Source organism: Dromiciops gliroides, chromosome 2 (genome assembly GCF_019393635.1).
Source record: "Dromiciops gliroides isolate mDroGli1 chromosome 2, mDroGli1.pri, whole genome shotgun sequence".
Taxonomy (NCBI): Eukaryota; Metazoa; Chordata; class Mammalia; order Microbiotheria; family Microbiotheriidae; genus Dromiciops; species Dromiciops gliroides.
In genome coordinates this window covers 209937107-209958231 of record NC_057862.1, presented here as the reverse complement: position 1 = coordinate 209958231, position 21125 = coordinate 209937107, and the positions used below count along the sequence as shown (strand labels likewise).

General features: G+C 39.4%; 1 protein-coding gene and 1 pseudogene across 1 annotated transcript; both read right to left on the bottom strand.

Moving 5' to 3' along the window:
- Positions 1 to 321: 321 nt before the first annotated feature.
- On the bottom strand, positions 322 to 5753 carry LOC122738588 (annotated as a pseudogene).
- Positions 5754 to 11453: 5700 nt separating this feature from the next.
- Positions 11454 to 15739, bottom strand: LOC122742778 (granzyme B(G,H)-like). The gene is made up of 5 exons (XM_043987277.1): positions 15347 to 15739; positions 14643 to 14862; positions 13244 to 13379; positions 12719 to 12979; positions 11454 to 11707 (listed from the first exon to the last, which is right to left on the bottom strand). Exons 1-5 carry the CDS (start codon positions 15402 to 15404, stop codon positions 11558 to 11560), a joined length of 825 nt encoding a protein of 274 aa, XP_043843212.1. The 5' UTR covers positions 15405 to 15739; the 3' UTR covers positions 11454 to 11557.
- Positions 15740 to 21125: the final 5386 nt, after the last annotated feature.

The window sequence follows — 21125 nt, the reverse complement described above, 5'->3', positions numbered from 1 at the left end:
ACTACTTCTTTGTGGAGGGAAATCAGAGATGTAGAGGAGAGTTTAAAAGAATAGGAAAGAAAATTACTAGATGTAGTCTTAGATGGCAATTGTAAATAGGAAATTGGTGGGATTTTAGAAGCGAGATAAAAACAGAGAGGAAGGTGAGAGAAAGATGGAAGGAAGGAAAGAAGAAAGAAAGGAAGAAGGAAAAGAACAAAAGGAAGGAAGGAAGAAGAAAGACTATGCACAAGATACAAAGGTAACTGAAGATGAATCTTCAAGGAAAAAAGGTAAAAAGAACAAAGAAAGTAAAAAAGGCTTAATGAAATAAAATAAAATCTACATAATAGAGTTACCAGTGCACAGCTCAGTAGACATATTATAGTATTGGGGTTATTTGTCCATGCACTCATGATCCTCTCTCACTTTTAGCTCCACCTCCTGCAGTGTGTCTGGGCATTTCTCCTCGAGATCACACCCTTAGCCTGCCACAATACAATGCATCCTAGGCCTCAGCCTGTCCTTCTTCAGGGGCAAGGTCAAGAGTCCAATAGCTCTGTTCAGCTTGGCCTTCTTCAGCTGTCACAGAAAGGAAAAAAATATTCCAGCTCTCTTCACTCCCCTCCCCAAGAGAGCACACACAGAGACAGTTATGGGTCTCCTCTTTCTTCCCATCTCCCAGACACCCAGTCCTAGGAATCCACTAAAACCATACCCTTCTTGGTTGTTGAATAAAAAAATGGAGAAAGTGTGAAGGGATAGAAAGAAGGCTCTCAAGTCTAAGGGGCTTTCCTTGCAGGTGACCCAGAGTACGTAAATGTTGTAGGGCACAGTACCTGGAGCAGCATAATGTCATTGTTGAAGGTCTGGTTGTTATATTCTTTATAGGGAATAGCTTTGAGGACAGGAATCTACTGCTGGGTCTTTTCTGACTTCTGGATGTTGTGAACCCCCAGAATGATGTTTATTTAACCACAAAGAAGATACAGGAGGGAGAATCACAGATGTGAAATTCCTGGAGAGTTATCAGAGAGGCAGGCAACCTGGTGATGTGGAAAGAACACCATATTTGCACTCAATAGATATCACTGTTCCTCCCAATTTAACTACTTGACTTTGGGCAAGTCAATCAACTTCCCTGGGCCTCAGTTCCTTCATCTGTCAAAGGAGGAAGCTAGATTAGGTAACCACTGATGTCCCTTCCCATTCTAGAGAGAGGATGTATGATCCCATGATCCCTGAGCCCACAGCACAGCCTCAGGCAGAGCAAAAGAGCCCTGGCAGCTACCAGTACCAAAGGGGAAGAGGTCTAATTGGAAGGACTGAAGTTTCATTGGTCCATGTCCTTCCCTTTAGAGGTACTTCTGAGCAGCTTTGGAGTCTCAGTGGGTCTCAGGGTCATGGTTGGTCCTAAGAAAAGTTTGGAAATTGTCAAATTCTGACTGTTATGTCACAAGACTAGATGCTGCTCCCAGAAGCCCCACAGAAGAGGTGGAGGCAGATGCAGACCTGCTTTCACTATGCAGGGTGCTCCTTGCTCTTGGTGCCTCCTTCCTCAGGAATAAACTTCCCAGTACTGAGACTAAACCAAGAGGTTAATGAGTTACCCCTCTGGGTTACACATTTTCTTTTTTTCTTTTTTTTTTTTTACACATTTTCAATAAAAAAATGACATCCAAATGCAAAGAGTTGGATCTAACTAGAAGTTCATGCTCTATGGAAGGCTAGTCAGCCAGGCAGTTAACAGTACATAAAGTTCTGGGCCAGGAGTCAGGAAAACTCTAGCTAAAATTGAACCTTCACTATTTACTAGCTATGTGGCCCTGGTCAAGTCTCTTAACCTCTGCCTAATTTTTCTCAGATGTAAAATGGGGATAATAGCAGTCTCTCTCAGACACAAATCTGGGGTGAGGATCAAATAAGATAATGTTTGTAAAGTACTTAGCACAGTTCCCAGCACATAGTAGGTGCTATACAAATGCTTATTCCCTTCCTTCCTCACCTCCCCACCTCCACTAGGAAGGATTTATTTACCAGTAGGATCCTTCCCACCACTTAGGACATTGTACATTATGGACCACCTATTCAACTTCCATATAAAACCAATTCTATCCATAAATACCTCATGTCAGGACTGCAGGATGTTGAGAAGTTGCCAGGTTAATCTCTTGAGAGCTCATGAAGTTTCTTCTTTATGGAATGGGGGTGGAGGAAAGGGAGCATACCTTGTTGGATGTCTCTTAGACACCCTGCTGTCCCCATTCAGAGGTGGCAGGTCTGTCAAAGGCAAAGGGTAAGGACCCTTATCTGATGGCTCACCTTTCCGAACAGTGAGCTGCTATCAGCAAAAAGACCTCTTGAACCAGGAAAGCACCACAACTCATTCTTTTCTCATTTTCATTGCTATATATCAGGAATTCCATGTATGGCTGGAAATGAGGCTTTGTCTCTTGGCCTCCTATGATCTCACCTATAGAAGAAACTCAATTGTAAATCTTAGAGGAAGCACGATATCCATTTTCCTGACTTCTCCAGGAAGCTGGAATAAGGGAGACAGCTGATCTGGAGCTGGAAGAAGGCTTTGAAAGAGGATTAGAGGCAGAATGCCAAGTTCTATAAGAGAATCCAAGGGACTGAGATCCTAGAATACTGGGTCCTCTGGACACTTTCTTGAGTATTATGCTCCCTGCCCAGGCCCTCAGTCTTTTGTCTAGACTAATGCTACTTCAAACACCCAAAGATTAAAATGAGATGGCCAATTTTTCAGGCAGACAGATTCACAAAGACCTTTGGAAAATCCTCTCTCTCTCTCTCTCTCACACACACACACCAAAAAAAAAAAATACTGAAGAAAATAACACCTTAAAAACCAGACCAGGCTGGGGCAGCTAAATGGCACAGTAGATAGAGCACCGGCCCTGGAGTCAGGAGTACCTGAGTTCAAATCCGGCCTCAGACACTTAACACTTACTAGCTGTGTGACCCTGGGCAAGTCACTTAATCCCAATTGCCTCACTAGAAAAACCAAAAAAACAAAACAAAACAAAAAAACTAGACCAGGCCAAATGGTAAAAGAAGTACAAAAAGCCAGTGAGCAAAAGAATGCCTTGAAAAGCCAAACTGGCCAAATGGAAAAGGAAGTACAAAAGCTCACTGAAGAAAATAATTACTTAAAAATTAAGATTGAGCAAATGAAAGCTAATGACTTTATGAGAGATCAATAAACAATAAAGCAAAGTCAAAATAATGAAAAAATAGAAGGCAATGTGAAATATCCCATTAGAAAAATAACCGACCTAGAAAATAGATCCAGGAGGGATAATTTGAAAATTATTGGACTACCTGAAAGCCATGATAAACAAAAAGGAGACTAGACATCATCTTCCAAGGAATTGTCAGGGAAAATTATCTTTATATTCTAGAAACAGAGAGTAAAATAATAATAAAATCTACCAATCACCTCTTAAAAGAGATCACAAAATTTAAATTCCCAGGAATATTATAACCAAATCCCAGAGCTCCCAAGTCAACAAAAAACTATTGCAAGTGGCCCAAAAGAAACAATTCAAGTATTGTGGAGTCACAATCGGGATACCACAAGATTTAGAAGCTTCTACATTAAAGCATCAGAGGGCATGGAATATTATATTCCAGTGGGCAAAGGAACAGGGATTACAATCAAGAATCACATACCCAGTAAAACTGAGTATAATCCTTTGGGGGAAAATTTTTGCCTTCAATTAAATATAAGACTTTCAGGCATTATTGATGAGAAGGCCTGTGCTGAATAGAAAATTTGACCTTCAAATAGAAGACTCAAGAAGCATAAAATGGTAAACAGGAAAATAAATAATATGGGATATTAAAAGGTTAAACTATTTATATTCCTACATGAGAAAATGATACTTGTAACTCATAAGAGCTTTCTCATTATTAGGGAAGTTGCATGGAAGATATCTAGATGGAGGGCACAGGTGTCAGTTGAATATAAAGGAATAATTTCTAAAAATATAAAATTAAGAGTGAGAGAGGAATGCACTGGGAGAAAGGGAAAGGGAGATGTGGAATGGGGTAAATTATCTTACATAAAAGAACCAAGAAAAAGCTTATACAGTGGAAGGGGAAATGGGGGAAGTGAAAGGGATTTGAGTAAACCTTATTCTCATCATAATTGGCTCAAAGAGGGAATAACATACTCAACTCAATTGGGTATATAAATCTATCTTTCCTGCAGGAAAGTAGAAGGGGAAGGGGATAAGGTGGGGTGTGATAGAGGAGAGGGCAGATTGGAGGAGAGGGCAGTCAGAAGCAAAACAATTTTGTGTAGGGACAAGGTGAAAGGAGGTAGAGAATAGAATAAATGGCTTGGGGATGGAATAGGATGGAGGGAAATATGGTTAGCATTAGTAACTGTGAAAAAAATTTTGAAGCAAGTTTCTCTGATAAAGGTCTCATTTCTCAAACATATAGAGAACTGAATGAAATTTATTAAAATAATAGCCATTCACCAATTAATAAATGATCAAAAGACATTAACAGTTTTCAGATGAAAAAACCAAAGCTATCTATATCCATATGCTATATATAGCCATACGAAAAAATAATCTAATTTACTATTGATTAGAAAGATGTAAGTTAAAAAAATTCTGGGGTACTACCTCATACCTATTGGATTGGATAATAGGACTGCAAAGAAAAATGACAAATGTTGTAGGGTATATGGAGAAAAATCAGACATTAATGTACTGTTGGAGTAACAAACTTATTCAATCATTCTGTAGAGCAATTTGGAACTATGGCCAAAGGGCTATAGAACCTAGCAATAGTACTACTAGGATGGCAACCAAAAAGAGATAAAAAACAAAAAACAAAAAGGAAAAGGAGCTATATGTACAAGAACCTTTATAGAAACTCTTTTCTGGTGGAAAAGAATTGGAAATTGAGGGAATGCCCATCAATTGGGGAATGGTTGAACAAATTGCAGTATGTGATTATGATAGAATACGGTTGTGCTATAAGAAATGATAAGCAGGATGCTCTTTGAAAAACCTGGAAAGAATTACATGAGCTGATGCAAAGTGAAATGTACTATGTATTAAAGTAACAGCAATAATGTAAGATGATCAGCTGTGAATGATTTGACTATTCTCAGCAATATAGTTATTGAAGACAACTCTGAAGGACTTATGATGAAAAATGCTATCCATTCCCAGAGAAGGAACTCATAGTGTCTGAATATGGACTGAAGCATAATTTTTTTAACTTCATTTTTCTTGAGGTTTTCTTTGTCTATTTCCTTTCACAACCTGACTAATATGGAAATGTTTTGCATGACTACACATGTATAACTTATATTGAATTGCTTGCCTTCTTAAAGCTGGGGGTGGGGCAGGAAGAAGGAAGGAAAATAATTTGGAAAACAAAAATTTAAAAATGGATGTTAAACATTGTTTTTAAATGTAATTTGGAAAAATAAAATTCTAAGTAAATAAACTTACAAAAAAAGGAAAAAATCCTCTCCCAATATTGCTTACATTTTATCAGTGCTGAGATCAGCATGATCTTTGGGATGGACCAAGACCAATACTCCTCAGAAAACAGGTGTGAGGCCAAGGATATACAGTAGGCATGGAAGGATTAGGTACTTAGCAGAGGAAGGATAGAAGGTTTGGGGACAAAATTCAAACCCTTTAGGATGGGAAATAGAACTCCCCAACTCTAGCACCAGTAGACTGCAGCAAAGTCACTAAGAGAAGGAAAAGGAAATGCATCTTACAAGAGGGTATCCAAAGCAAGTACTGCTTTTACCTACACATTCCCGGAATTTATAGTCCCTACAAGGGGAAAGAAAGGAGGTGCTCAAATGACTTCACAACCCTCCTAGTCCAGTCCATTTATGTCAAAGCTGGGTACCAGTGCACAATCAAAAAACCATTTAAATGATGCCATTCTGTGGCTTGGAAACAACAGAAATGATTAAAAAAAAAAAAGATTTCAACAACAGCCTCAATGAGTCACTGCTAATCACCTTTAGCTTACAGGATGTAGGGTTCTGGGAGAGAGGGGGAGGGCAGGAAACCCCTCAAGGCAGAAGGCTGTGTTTCACTCATCTTAGTATATTATATTTATTTAGCATAGTATGGAACTTACACATAGCAGATTTCTCAGACTTTTCATGTCATTCATAATCTCAGTCCTCTTTCATAACAAGACTAAGCTTTACATCTGTACCCTTTACATAAGTATCATTCACATTTTCTCCAGGACCTTACTCTATCCATCTCACATGCTACCTTTTAAAAAATATTTATTAAACTATGTTCACTGCCAGCATTGTGCTAGACACTGGGGGATACAAAGATTAAATCCTGAGGAACTTAAATTCTATGGCCACAGCTCTACTTTCAATTTGTTGTTGTTGAGTTGTTTCAGGGCTATCTGACTCTTTGAGATCCTGTCTAAGGTTTCCTGTCAGAGATACTAGAGTGCTTTGCCATTTCCTTCTTCAGCTCATTTGACAGATGAAGAAATAAGCAAATAGTGTTAAATGACTTGCCTAGGGTCACATTGCTAGAAAGTGTATGTGATGAATTCGAATACAGGAAGATAAGTCTTCTGGACTCCAGGCCTGGCACTCTAGGTTTTAGGTTACCTAGTTGCTTATATACATACAGATACCATTGCTAACTCTCTCTCTCTCATATATGTATATGTATGTATATATGTACATGTGTGTGTATATATATATACACACATGCACCTACACATATACATGTGTATATATACATAAATGTATATATATGTACATACATCTATGTATATTTGCCTATACATAAATGCGTGTATATCCATGCTTTTAGTCTGCATTTAAAATGTGTCAGATAGTGGATAAAGTACTGACCCTGGATTCAGGAGGACCTGAGTTCAAATCCGGCCTCAGACACTTGACACTTACCAGCTGCGTGACCCTGGGCAAGTCACTCAACCTTCATTGCTCCACAAAACAAATTAAAAATTAAAATAAATTAAAATAAAATGTGTCAGATATAAAAACAAGTTAGATGACCATAAAAAGCTGAAAATCATATTATTTACGATCTTTATAGCCTTTCTTTTCCAAAAGAGTCACTGAAATCTTAAAAGGGATTGTTCAAATTGACATCAGTGGTGAGTAGCAGAGCCATAATTTGAACCCAGGTCTTTGGACATCACCTGCTATGCTTTCAGACCAATGTCATTCTACCTCAGCACTTCTATCACTGCTTTGACCCCATATGCTCTTTCAAAGGATTCAAAGCTCCTTGTCTAAATAAGGGGCCCACTCTGTCATACACTGGTGAAGGTGAGAATGATGCCCCTTCCTCCTTTCCATAGAGAGTAAATCCATGTTCCCAAGGTCCTTTGGCCTTGATGATTGATTACTATTGTGGTACAATAGAATAGGTTGTACCACAATAGGCTCTCAGGCTCTCACTTCCAAGTACTGAAGAGTTTCTCAAGAAATGAAAAGGAAAATTACCATAGCAATTGGAAGGATCTGAAAGATTGAGGTGTTTGAGTTCACCCTTTTTGTATCATCCTTAAAGGACCATAGCTGATGTACCTTTGATTTAGACACAGGACATTTGTCCTCTCCTAGACCCAGTTTCCTCATGTCTATAGTGCAGATCATGAGAGTTCAGTGGATATCCTGCTAGTCTTAGAGGCATGAAGACCTTCTTCCCTCACAGGGTGATTGTGTGAGTCAAATAAAATTATTTATGGGAAAAAAATTTAAAATTATAAGATATTCTCTAAAGAAAATCATTAAGAATCCATGTATTCAAAAATGCATAGATCCAGGCCATAGGTGCATGTGGCACTCTCAGAAGGGGCTTCAGGGCATGTCAGGCAGTCAAAGTTCCTCAAATCTTGATCTTCTCTTTCTCTGTCACTGCTGAAGAAAATGGGGATGGGGCAGTGTTCAAACGTTGAGGTATGTTCAAATCTAGGGAAGAAGCAAATGGAGAATAAAACAACAAGGATAAATGGCCAAGCATAAACCCGTGGAAAGATGGAAATGGCTCAAGGATATTGATGTGGTTTCTAAAGATGTGAGTTTTCTACTGATATAGGAAGAGCTGGCTTATCATAGAGCAGGTGAGAGTTGGAATGTGAGTTCATTAGAAAGTTCTTCCTTGGGGGGCAGCTAGGTGGCACAGTGGATAAAGCACCAGCCCTGGATTCAGGAGGTCCTGTGTTCAAATCCAGCCTCAGACACTTGACACTTACTAGCTGTGTGACCCTGGGCAAGTCACTTAACCCCATTGCCCCGTTTAATATATATATATATATATATATATATATCAAGCAGGGGCAGCTAGGTGGCACAGTGGATAAAGCACCAGCCCTGGATTCAGGAGGTCCTGTGTTCAAATCCAGCCTCAGACACTTGACACTAGCTGTGTGACCTTGGGCAAGTCACTTAACTCTCGTTGCCCCACAAAGAAAAGAAAAAAAAAAAAGAAAGTTCCTGCTTGTCTGTAAATTATTACACTTTTCTGCCTGATCTTTTAATTCTTTGGGGGGAAAGGAAGGGATTGAGAATTTATATAGCACCTACTATGTGCCTTCTATATAGAACACTGTGCTAAGTGCTTTAAAAAGATTATATCCTTTGATCCTTTTACCTTCTAAATGCCCAGGGTTGTTAGGAGCACTGACCTCTCTTGCTCTTATAGCTCAAGGGCCTTTAATAGAAATTCAAGAACTTTAAAAATATTTATGTCTCAATATCTGTTTCAAAATCATTAGTTTCTTGTGTAATCTAACATGTATTATTTATTTTTATTTAATTTAAAACTTTATTCTAAGAAGGGGCCCATAGGCTTCACCAGACTGCCCAGGGGCTCTATGACACACACACACAAAGGGTCAAGAACCCCAGCTCTTGAAGCAAGGAGAATTCAACAGCCTAGCTACTGGAAATAGAAGAAAGGAATAATCACACTGGAATTTGCATCTTCAGGTCATACAAGGACCTCTGGGGTGGGGGTGATATTGGAGGCTAGTCATTCATTTACCAAACATTTATCCAAAAATGATGGTCTTTATTAGAAGTATTGTCCCAGCATATATATATGTGTGTGTGTGTGTGTGTGTGTGTGTGTATGTATGTGTGTATGTATGTGTATATATATATATGTATATATATGTATATATATGTGTGTATATATATATATATATATATATATATATATATATATATATATGTAGCAGAAGTAGAGTACTGTCCTAAGTTAGGAGAGAAAAGCAATGAAAAAAAAGAATTTTCTGCCCTCCAGAAATATTCAAGGCAATTAAGAGATGTACTCATGCAACTATAATTTAAAAAATAGAACCTAATAATAATAGCTGACGTTTATATAGAAGTTTAAATTTTGCAAAGTTCTTTAGATTTATCTCATCTGTTCTTCCCAATAGCCTTGGCAGGTAGGTACTATCATAATGGTCATTTTACAGCTGAGGCAGCAATGGTCAAGTAAAGAACTCTATTTATTGCACCCCCTAGCTGCCTCTATATATGATCAGCAACTATAAGAAGTGCATAATGCTGAGTTCATAGAAGGGAGACATAATTTTTAAGTTGGAGGTGGGATGATCAGGAAAGGCTTTAGATAATATTTTGTTAGGTTAAAGGAAGATAATGTGCTCTTCAGCTCCTGGAATCTAGATGTATTAAAGCACGTTGGACATGGAATCAGCTCAAATTCTGCAAAACTATCTTGTGTTAACTTTGTGTGCATGTGCATGTGCATTTTAAGGTTTCCAAAGCACTCTACAAATATTAACTCATTTGGTCCTCAGAACCATCCTGGTGGTGGATAGTAGTATCTTCAATTTACAGTTGAGGAAACTGAGACCCAGGTGAAATGACTTGCCTAGGGTCACACAGCTAGTAAGTATTTAAGGCTTATTTGAACTCAGGTCTTCCTCATTGCAGGTTCACCATTTGATCCTCTGTACTGCCTAGGTGTACTTTAAACTCTACTAATTGTCAGGAGTTGAGTTATTCCTCTGCCTCTACAATATATGGAGTTAGAATTTTTATTAAGCAAATGAACTCTCTTGGTTGATTAACTCTTGAAATTTGGAAGACTGAAAATCAAGGAAATAGATATCAAAGTTGAGGTTTGATTTTATCATGGGGTTTGTGATACAAGGGTCTAACACTTTTATTTTTCCTAAATCTGTCATCTAATAAGATTAAACCTTTTGCTTAACTTGACAATTGAGGCAATGAATGAATTAGGGGAAAAAATATTGTGTCTGGAAAGGAATAAAAGTATCCCCTTCATTTGGGGAATAGCTGCATAAATTGTGATATATGAATATCATAGAATGTTGTGACATATTTTTTTAAAAAGACAATCAAAAATAAGGAGAGAAAGAATGATTGGAAGTAACTGATATAAACAGTTTGATGGTACCATAGATAGAATTCTGGGCCTGGCGTGACCAAATTTGGAATTCAAATCTAGCTTCAGACATTTGCTAGTTCAATGACTTGAAAAGTCACTTCATCTCTGTCTGCCTGAGTTGCCTCATCTGTTAAATGGTGACAATGATAGAAATGATAGCACTTGCCTCAGAGAGTAGTTGTAAAGAGCAAATTAAATAATCATCTGGGGTCAGCTAGGTGGTGCAGTGAATAAAGCACCAGTCCCGGATTCAGGAGGACCTGAGTTCAAATCCAACTTCAGACACTTGACACTTACTAGCTGTGTGACCCTGGGCAAGTCACTTAACCCTCATTGCACCACCCCAAAAAACAAACAAACAATTAAATAATCATCTAAAGAGTTCAGCATGTTTGCCTAGCACATAGTAAGTACTTAATAAATGCTTATTTCCTTCCTTCTCTTCCTTTATATTTCCTTCCCTTCTCTTGCATTTTCTTCCCTTCCTTTTAATCCCCTTCTTTTCCCTTCACTTTTTTCCCCTTTCTTTCCTTGCTTTCCCTTTTCTTCTCTTCCCTTACCTGTAAGTGAATGAGACCTCTATGAAGGACATATAATGACTGGACCATGCTCCAAGATAAAGTGATCTAGTAGTAGTAGTGAGGGCTGAAGGGGTATAGACGACCGACAACCATGTGCCTGGGAACTTGATTGATGACAAGACCTACTCAAAAACATGGCAGGATTTCTTTTGTGGGTGTAGGGATAAAGTTTCACCAAGTCTCTAGCTCTACCTCTAAACTTATTCATAACATTAATGACAAGATGTGTTACCATGAAGGGTATACCCTAATGCAATACAAAGGACTCAGATGATATGATTTCTAAGATTTTTCATGCTATATTGTTTTATAACTCTGTGAACATGTCTGGGGATAAAGAGCCATTGAGGCAGAGTTGATGGAAAAGGAAGAGAAAAAAGAATACCCACAATTGCAAATTAGCATTCAGGTTTATTAGGAAATGGTTCATCTTTATTCCCAAATATTCCTCTTTTCTTCTGGCTCTGAATGCAGAACCATTTTGGGGAATCAGCAGAGAGAATGATTCCTGCTTGGGAGTAGGAACTGTGATGCTTAGTACTCATGAGCTTTCATTGTTCTCTTGATCCATGGTAAGAAGCTGGCGATCCGAGTATAGACCCGAGGGTTGCTCCCATTTACAAATCCATAGGAAACAATGCCCTGGGCCACTCTATCACACACGAGAGGACCTCCAGAGTCTCCCTAAAAGAAACCAAGGATTTACATGATTCAGAGGCCCTCCTTCCTCATCCAACAATTCTTCCCATATTTTAAGGAGGACCAAGCTACTGAAGGACCTCCACCAGATTTGGAGAGACCTGACACCAAATCAGGTATCTCCCAGTACTCATAGACTCTAGGCTGCCCTTTTTAATTTATAAGGAAGAGGGGCAGCTAGATGGCACAGTGGATAGAGCACCGGCCCTGGAGTCAGGAGTACCTGAGTTCAAATCCAGCCTCAGACACTTAATACTTAACTAGCTGTGTGACCCTGGGCAAGTCACTTAACTCCAATTGCCTCACTAAAAAAAACAAAAAACAAAAAAAAAACCAACTAATATATATGGAAGCTACTGATCTCTCTCACTCTTCCCAAAAGTTACCTCACATGAAGTAGCACTGAGGTAATCTCACATTCCCCAAGATGTATATATTTGCACAGCGATGTACTCAGGAGAAGAAGGGTAACAACAATAACAGGGGCAGCACTTTAAGGTTTCCAAAACACTTTAAAAATATGTCCTTTGGGGGGCAGCTAGGTGGTGCAGTGGATAAAGCACCAGCCCTGGATTCAGGAGGATCTGAGTTCAAATCTGACCTCAGACACTTGACACTAGCTAACTGTGTGACCCTGGGTAAGTCACTTAACCCTCATTGCCCTGCCAAAAAAAAAAAAAAGTCCTTTTTCTCCTCACAATAATTCTGGGAGGTAGGTACTGTTATTATACCCATTTTTACAGATGAGAAAATTGAGCCTAGGAGAGACTAAGTGACTTTCTCAGTGCCATATAGCTATTAAGTGTCTGAGCCTGAATTTCTTCCTACTCTAGGTACTGCACTCCATCAGCTGTACATCTAGTTTACTGATTGCCATTGGAAACTGGATTAACAGAGACCATCCCATTTCCCAATGAAAACCCTTTACACTTCAGAATCTGAATTCTCACAAACGACTTTAAAACAGCTTTCAAAATAGTAGAGACATTGACATACCCTAAAAGAAAGCTTTCGGTCTTTAGGATCTCCAGCGCACATCTGGATACAATTACTGTACTTTTTTTGGTGGTATTTGTCCACACACTCGTGATCGTCTCTCACTTTTAGCTCCACCTCCTGCAGCGTGTCAGAGTAACTCTTGCTGAGGGTAATCCCCCAACCTGCCACAGTACAACTCTTCCCAGGCTTCACCCTGTCCTTCTTCAAGGGCAAGGCCAAGAGCCCAACAGCTCTGTTCAACTTAGCTTTCTTCTTCAGCTGTCACAGAAAGGAAAGAGATTCCAGCTCTCCACACTCCCCTCCCCAAGAGAGCACACACAGATACAGTTATGGGTCTCCTCTTTCTTCCCACCTCCCAGACATACAGTCCTAGCAACCCACCAGAACCATACCCTTCTGGGCTGCTGAATACAGAAATGGAGAAAGTGTGAGGGGGTAGAAAGAAGACTCTCTCTCATTAGAAGTCTAAAGGGCTTTCCTTGCAGGTGACCCAGAGTATGTAAATGCAGTAGGGCACAGTACCTGTAGCAGCATAATATCATTTTTGAAGTTCTGGTTGTCATATTCTTCATGGGGAATAGCTCTGAGCACAGGAATCTGCTGCTGGGTCTTTTCTGTCTTCTTGATGTTGTGGGCCCCCAGAGTGACATTTATTGAACTACAAAGAAGATAAGGGAGGGAGAATCACAGATGTGAAATTCCTGGAGAGTTCTCAGAGAGGCAGGCAACCTAGTAATGTGGAAAGAACACCATATTTGCACTCAATAGATATCACTGTTCCTCCCAATTTAGTTACTACCTGACTTTGGGCAAGTCAATTAACTTCTCTGGGCCTCAGTTTCTTCATCTGTCAAAGGAGGAGGTTGGACTAGGTAACCACTGAGGTCCCTTCTAGTTCTAGAGAAATCATGTGTGATCCCATGATCCCGGAGCCCACAGCATAGCCTCAGGAAGAGCAAAAGGACTGAAGTCCCATTGCTGAATGTCCTTCCCTTTAGAGGTACCTCTGAGCAGCTTTTGAGGCTCAGTGGGTCTCAGGGTCATGGATGGTCCTAAGAAAAGTTTGGAAATTGTCAAATTCTGACTGTTATATCACAAGACTAGATGCTGCTCCCAGAAGCCCCACAGAAGAGGTGGAGGCAGATGCAGACCTGCTTTCACTATGCAGGGTGCTCCTTGCTCTTGGTGCCTCCTTCCTCAGGAATTAGCTTCCTGGCACTGAGCCTAAACCAAGAGGTTAATGACTTACCCCTCTGGACTACATATTTTCAATAAAAAAATAAATAAAATCCAAATGTAAAGAGTTGGATCTAATGAGTTCATGCTCTTTGGAAGGCTAGTCAGCCAATCAGCTTGGCAATATAGTGGATAGACTGTTGGGCCTATAGTCAGGAAAACTTTAGTTCAAAGTGGACCTCTACCATTTATTATCTGTATCTCTGCCTCGTTTTTTTTCCAGTTATCAAATAGTGATAATAGCAGTCACTATCTCAGACAAGGCTGTTGTGAGCATCAAATAAGATGTTTGTAAAGTACTTAGCACAGTTCCCTTCTCATAGTACATGCTATATAAGTGCTTATTCCCTGCCTTCCTCATTCCCGGAACCCCAGTAGGAAAGATTTCTTTACCAGTAGGTTCCTTCCCTCTCTTTAGGACACCATATATAATGGACTACCCATTCAGCCTCCATACAGAAGCAACTCTATCCATAAGTACATCATGTCAAGGCTGCAGGATGTTGAGAAGTTGCCAGGTTACTCTCTGGAGAGCTCATGAGGGCTCTTCTTTATGAAGTGAATAAGGGTTTGAGGAGAGGGTGAGCATACCTTGTTGGATGTCTCTTGGATACCCTGTTTTCCCCATTCAGAGGCTTCCAGACTGTCAAAGGCAAAGGGTAAGGACCCTGAACTGATGTCTCACCTTCCCCAGCAGTGAGCTGCTGTCAGCAAAAAGTCCTCTCGAACCAGGAAAGCACCACATCTCCCTCCTTTTCCATTTCCATTGCTATACTTTAGGTATGCCATGTATGGTCGGGAATGTGGCTTTGCCTCCCGGCCTCCAATAATCTCAACTATAGAAGAAACTCTATTGTCAGTCTTGAAGAAGGCACTGTCTCCATTTTGCTGGCTTCTCCAGGAAGCTAGAACAAGAGAGATAAATGATATGAAGCTGGGAGGCTTTGAGAAGATGGGAGGCAGAATTTCAAGTTCTACAGGAGAATCCGGGCAACTGAGATCCTGGAATCCTGGGTGCTCTGGACACTTGAACCGAGTATTATGTTCTCTGCCCAGGCCCCATCTTTATCCCCTAAAAAAGGAAAAGTCAACCTTTTGTCTAGACCAATACTATTTCAAAAACCCCAAGATTAAAATGAGAAGACTAATTTTTTATTCAGTCAAGGGCTCCAAGACTTTTGGAAAATCCTCTCCCAATAATCCTTACTTTTTATCTGAGGTGAAATCAGCATGACCCTGGGAATGGGAGAAGACCAATACTCCTCAGAGAACAGTTTTGAGGCTAAGGATCTACAGTAGGGCTGGAAGGATTAGGTCCTTAGTGGAGGAAAGATAGAGGTTTTGAGAACCAAATTCAAACTCTTTAAGATGGTAAATAAGAGCACTTACCAGCTCTAGCAGCAGGAGATTGAAGCAAAGTCACCAAGAGAGGGAACAGGAAATGCATCTTGTAGAGAACGTATCCAAAGTGAGTAAGGTTTTTACCCTCAAATCCCCAGAATTTATAACTCCTAGAAGGGGAAGGAGAGGAGGGGCTCAAATGACCGCATAGCCCTCTTACTTCAGTCTATAGATGTCTCCACTGCGTACCAGTGCACAGTCACAAAACCATTTACATGATGCAGTTCTGTGGCTTTGGAGACAACAGAAATGATGAAACAACCAATATTTCAGCCACAGCCTCAATGAGTCACTGATAATCGCCTTTACCTACAGGATGTAGGGTCCTGTGAGAGGGAGGCAGGGCAGATTCTTGGGGTTGGAAACCCCTCGAAGTAGAGGGCTGTGGTTTGCTCAGCTTAGTGAGCTGACAGCATCTAGCATAGGAGGGAACTTATACATAGCAGGTTTCTCAGCCTTTTAATGGAATTCATAATCTGTTCCTCTTTCTTATCAAGACAAACGTTTCCACCTGTACCCTTTACCTAACTGCAATTCTCTTCTTTCTCCAAGATGTTAATCTATCCATCACACACAGTACCTTATTTTTAAAAAAATATTGAAGGGGACAGCAAGGTGGCGCAGTGGATAGAGCACCGGCCCTGGAGTCAGGAGGACCTGAGTTCAAATCCTACCTCAGACACTTAACACTTACTAGCTGTGTGACCCTGGGCAAGTCACTTAACCCCAATTGCCTCACTAAAAAGAAAAAAAAAATTGAATATGTATTGACCTATGTTCCCTGCCAGCACTGAGCTAGACACTGGGGGATACAAAGATTAAATATTAAACAGTCCCTGTCCCTGAGGAATTTAAATCCTATTCTACTTTCAATTTGTTGTTGTTGAGTCATTTCAGTGCTATCTGATTCTTTGAGAGCCCATCTGGAGTTGACTAAAAGAAAAAAATGAAAGAAAGTAAAAAATAGCATGCATCAGTCTGTTCCATCAACATCAGTTCTTCCTTTGGAGGTGGATAGTATGTTTCATCAATAGTTCTTCCGGATTGTCTTGGATCTCTGTATAGTTGAGAATAGTCAAGTCATTCACAGTTCTTCCTCAAACAATATTGCTGTCTCTGTGCACAACGTTCTCTTGGTTCTGCTCCCTTCACTATACATCATTTCATACATGTCTTTCCAGGCCTTTCTGAAGTCATCCTGCTTGTCATTTCTTATAGCACAATAATATTCCATCACCATTATATACCACAGCTTGGTTAGCCATTCCCCAATTGATGGGCATTCCTTTGATTTCCAATTCTTAACCACCATAAAAAGAACTACTATAAACATTTTTATACAAATTGGTCTTTTTCTCTTTTGGGGGATGTCTTTGGGACATAAACCTAGCAGTGGTAATCCTGGATCAAAGGGAATGTACAATTCTATAGCCCTTTGGGGATAGTTCCAAATTGCTTAGATGGATTTGAACAGGGGAAAATGTGTCTTCCTGACTCCAGGCCTGGCAGTCTATCTGTTAGTTGCCCACATACCATTACTAATTCTCTCTCTGATACATTATATATATATATATATATATATATATACACACACACACACACACATATATATACATACATATATATGTACATACACATACATAGATGTATATATAAACATTGGTATATTTTACATATATGCACACATGTATATATGTACATGCATACATGTATTGCTTTTATCAAGCATTTAAAGTGTGTCAGATATAAAAATGAGTTAGATGACCATAAAAAGCTGAAGATCATCGTATTTAGGATTTATCTAGCCTTTCTTTTTCTAAAGAGGCCCAGAAAGTTAACGGGGTTTCCAAATTGACATCAGTGGTGAATAGCAGAGTCATAATTTGAACACAGGCATTTGGATTACACATACTGTGCTTTCAGACCAATGTCATTCTACCTCATCACTTCTATCACTGCTTTGACCCCATCTGCTCATTCAAAGGATCCGAAGCTTCTTGTCTAAATAAGGGGTCCACTCTAGCTTACACTGTTGAAGGTGAGAATGATGCCCCTTCCTCCTTTCCATAAAGAGTGAATCCTTGTCTCCCAGGTCCTTGTTCCTTGCTAATGGATTACTATTGTGGTACAACAGAACAGGCAGGAGAACCTCAGCATTCTCACATCCAAGGATCAAAGGGTTTCTCCAGAGATGACAAGGAAAATGATCACGGTGATGAGAAGCATCTAAAAGACCGAAGTGTTTGAATTCTCCCTTCTCTTTTTATCATTCGTAAAGGCCAGATGTTAGGACTGAATGAAGGGTCACAGCTTATGCTGGAATATTTGACCTCTTCCAGACCCAGTTTTCTCATGTCTATGGTGCAGATAATGAGAGTTTAGTGGATATCATGCTAGTCTTAGAGTTAGGAAAACCTTCTTCCTTCACAGGGTATGTTGTGTGAGTCAAATAAAAGAATTTTTGTTAAAAGAGCTTTTATAAGCTGTAAGATATTACTATTTCCTAAGAAAATCAATAAAAACCCACATTGACCAAAGGCATAGATCTAGGCTATAGGTATATATACACTCTCAGAAGGGCCTGCAGGGCATGTCAGGCAGTCAAAGTACTTCAAATCCTGCTCTTCTATTTCTCAGCCACTGCTGATGAAAATGGGGAGTCCTCAAACATTGACATATGATCAAATCTAGGTAAGTAGCAAGGGGAGACTTCAGCAAGAAACTTAACTGGTCAGCCATAATCCTGTGTAAAGAAAGACTGGAAAAGGCTGAGGAATCCAGATGTAGTGGTGGTTTCTAAAGATGCAAATTTTCTGATGGTATTGGAACAGCTGGCTTGTCACAGAACAGATGAGAGTTGGAAAGTGAGTACATTAGAAAGGTCCTGCTTGTCTGCCAATGATTATAATTTCCTTCCTGATCTTTTTAAAATTTCTTTTGAAATAAAGGAAGGCAATAAGAATGTAGAAGAATCTACTATGTGCCTATTATCTAGAGCACTGTGCTAAGTGCTTTAAAAATATTATCTCAGAGGGCAGCTAGGTGGCACAGTGAATAAAGCACAGGCCCTGGATTCAGGAGGACCTGAGTTCAAATCTGGCCTCAGACACTTGACACTTACTAGCTGTGTGAGCCTGGGCAAGTCACTTCACCCTCATTGCCCACACACACGCACAAAATATTATCTTAGCTGATCCTTTTGCCTTCTAAATTCTCAGGGTTGTAAAGAGCACTGACCTCTTTCTCTTATAGTTCACAGTCTGTTAATTGAAGTTCAAGAACTTTAAAATATTTATTCCTTTTGATAATTATTTCAAAATAACTGGTTTCTTTTGTAATCTAATGTGTATTTTTTATTTATTTCACTTAAAATTTTGTTCTAATAAAGGGCCCATAGACTTCACCAGACTGTACAGGGGCTCCATGACACACACACACACACACACACAGAAAGACACAAAAAGGTCAAGAATCCCAGCTCTTGAAACAAGGAGAACTCAACACCCTACCTACTGGAAATATTACAAAGTCATGGTCACATTAGAATTTACAACTTCAGTCCACACAAGGACCTTTCTTGGGGTGGAGTTTATAATGATGGCTATTCACCCATTTACCAAACATTTATACAATAACTACATAGTGGGTAGTAGAGGTAGAGTACTGTCTTATGTTATGAAAGAAAAGCAATGAAAAAGAATATTTTCTCTGGCCTCCAGAATTTGAGAAGGCAATTAAGAGATGTATAACTATAGTTTTCACAGTAGAACATGATAATAATAGCTAACATTTATAGAGAGGTTGATGGTTTGCAAAGTGCTTTACAAATATTTCCTATGATCTTCCCAACAATCTTGGGAGGTAGGTGCTATTATTATGGACTTTTTACAGCTGAGGAAACTGAAGCAGACAAAGGTGAAATGAGAGACCCTATTTATTGCACCCCGCAACTGTTTCAATATATGATCAGCAATTATAAGAAGTAAATAGTGGAAAGGCAGCTAGGTGGCACAGTGGGTAAAGCACTGGCTCTGGATTCAGGGGGACTTGAGTTCAGGTCTGACCTCAGACACTTGACGCTTGCTAGCTGTGTGACCCTGGCCAAGTCACTTAATCCTCATTGCCCTGCCCAAAGAAAAAAATTAAAAAAGAAAAAAAGAAGAAGAAATAAGTAAATAGTGGCAAGCTCAGAGAAGGAAGTAATAATTTCTAACTTGGAATGTGAAGATCAGGGAAGACTTCATAGAGCATATAATTAGGTTATGAAGGTTTGATAGAATTAGGGGAAGACACTGAGTTCTCCAACTCCTGAGGCATGTCTGGCATCTAGATGCATAGCATGCTGGACATGGAATCAGTTCAAATACTTCAAAATTAATTTATGTTAATTTTCTCTCTATCTCTTTCTGTATGTGTGTGTGTGCATTTGAAGGTTTCCAAAGCACTCTATAAATATTATCTTATTTAGTCCTCACAATAACTTTGGTGGTTAGATACTATTATTATCTTCAGTTTAAAATTGGGGAAACTGAGGCAGGAGTGCAATGATTTGCCCAGAGTCACACAGCTAGTAAATATCTAAGGATGATTTGAACTTAGGTCTTCCTGATTCCAGTTATAGTGTTTGATCCTTTAAGTTCTAATAAAAGTCAGGAATTAAGTATTGTGATTGATTTTTATTCCCCTGCTTCTACAATGCATGGAATTAGAATTTTTATTAAGCAAATAAATAATTTCTTGGTTGCCTGTCTAACTCTTGCAATTTGAAAGGCTGAAAATTGAGAAAAGACACACTAACTTTGGGGTTTGATTTTGCCATGGGATTTGTAATACAAGGGGGCAAGACTTTTTCTAAATGCTCTTATCTAGTATGATTAGGCCTTTTGATTAATCTGACCCTGAGTCAATGAATAAATTAGGAAAAATATTGTGTCTGGAAAGGATTAATAGTATCACCTTAATTTGGGGAATACATTCAAATTGTGGTATAGGAATGCCATGGAATGTGGTACAGAAAGAAATAACAAATGGGAAGTATTCAAAGAAATATGGGAAAACTTATGAGGTGATATAAACAGAACCAAGGAGAAGCAAGAGAAAGCTATGTGCAATGACTATAATAATATAAGTGAAAATCAAAGTAAAAAGTAATTGAACTCTGATTAATTGCAGTGCACCATTTTGGTCCTGGGGAAAATAAAGTGTTAACACATCTCTCAACTTAGCAGTGGGGTAGAGGATGCAGACAAAATATCATAGAATTTCAGACTTTGTTATTGTCATTCATTTTTACAGAAATCTTTTTCTTTTGTCACTAGAGAGGATTTGGAGGTGAGGTAGTCTATTAGGAAATGGCTGTTATATTTTTTAAAAGACATCAATGGGGCAACTAGGTGGCACAGTGGATAGAGCACCAGCCCTGGAGTCAGGAGGACCTGGGTTCAAATCTGGCCTCAGACACTTGACACTTACCAGCTGTGTGACCCTGGGCAAGTCACTTAACCCCAATTGCCTCACCAAAAAAAAAAAAAGACATCAATAAAAAATGGGAGGGAGAGAATGATTGGAAGTACCTCATAGAAGCAGCTTGGTGGTGTAGAGTTCTAGGCCTGGTATCAGCAATTTTGGAATTCAAATCTAGCTTACTAGTTTGGTGACTGGGAAAATCACTTCATCTCTGTCTGACTGAGTTTCCTCATCTGTCAAATGGAGACAATGATACCAATGATACCAATTGCCCCAAGGAGTAGTTGTAAGGACCAAATTA

Bases quoted from the DNA above. Each gene is read 5' to 3' on its own strand.
- LOC122742778 (XM_043987277.1), bottom strand. From the start codon at position 15,404: ATGCATTTCCTGTTCCCTCTCTTGGTGACTTTGCTTCAATCTCCTGCT. The intron at 13,380-14,642 runs GTGAGACATCAG...TCTTCTTTGTAG, and splicing joins GCAGCTCACTGCTGGGGAAG to TTCAATAAATGTCACTCTGG. The intron at 11,708-12,718 runs GTATGTCAATGT...GGTTTCTTTTAG, and splicing joins ACCGAAAGCTTTCTTTTAGG to GGAGACTCTGGAGGTCCTCT.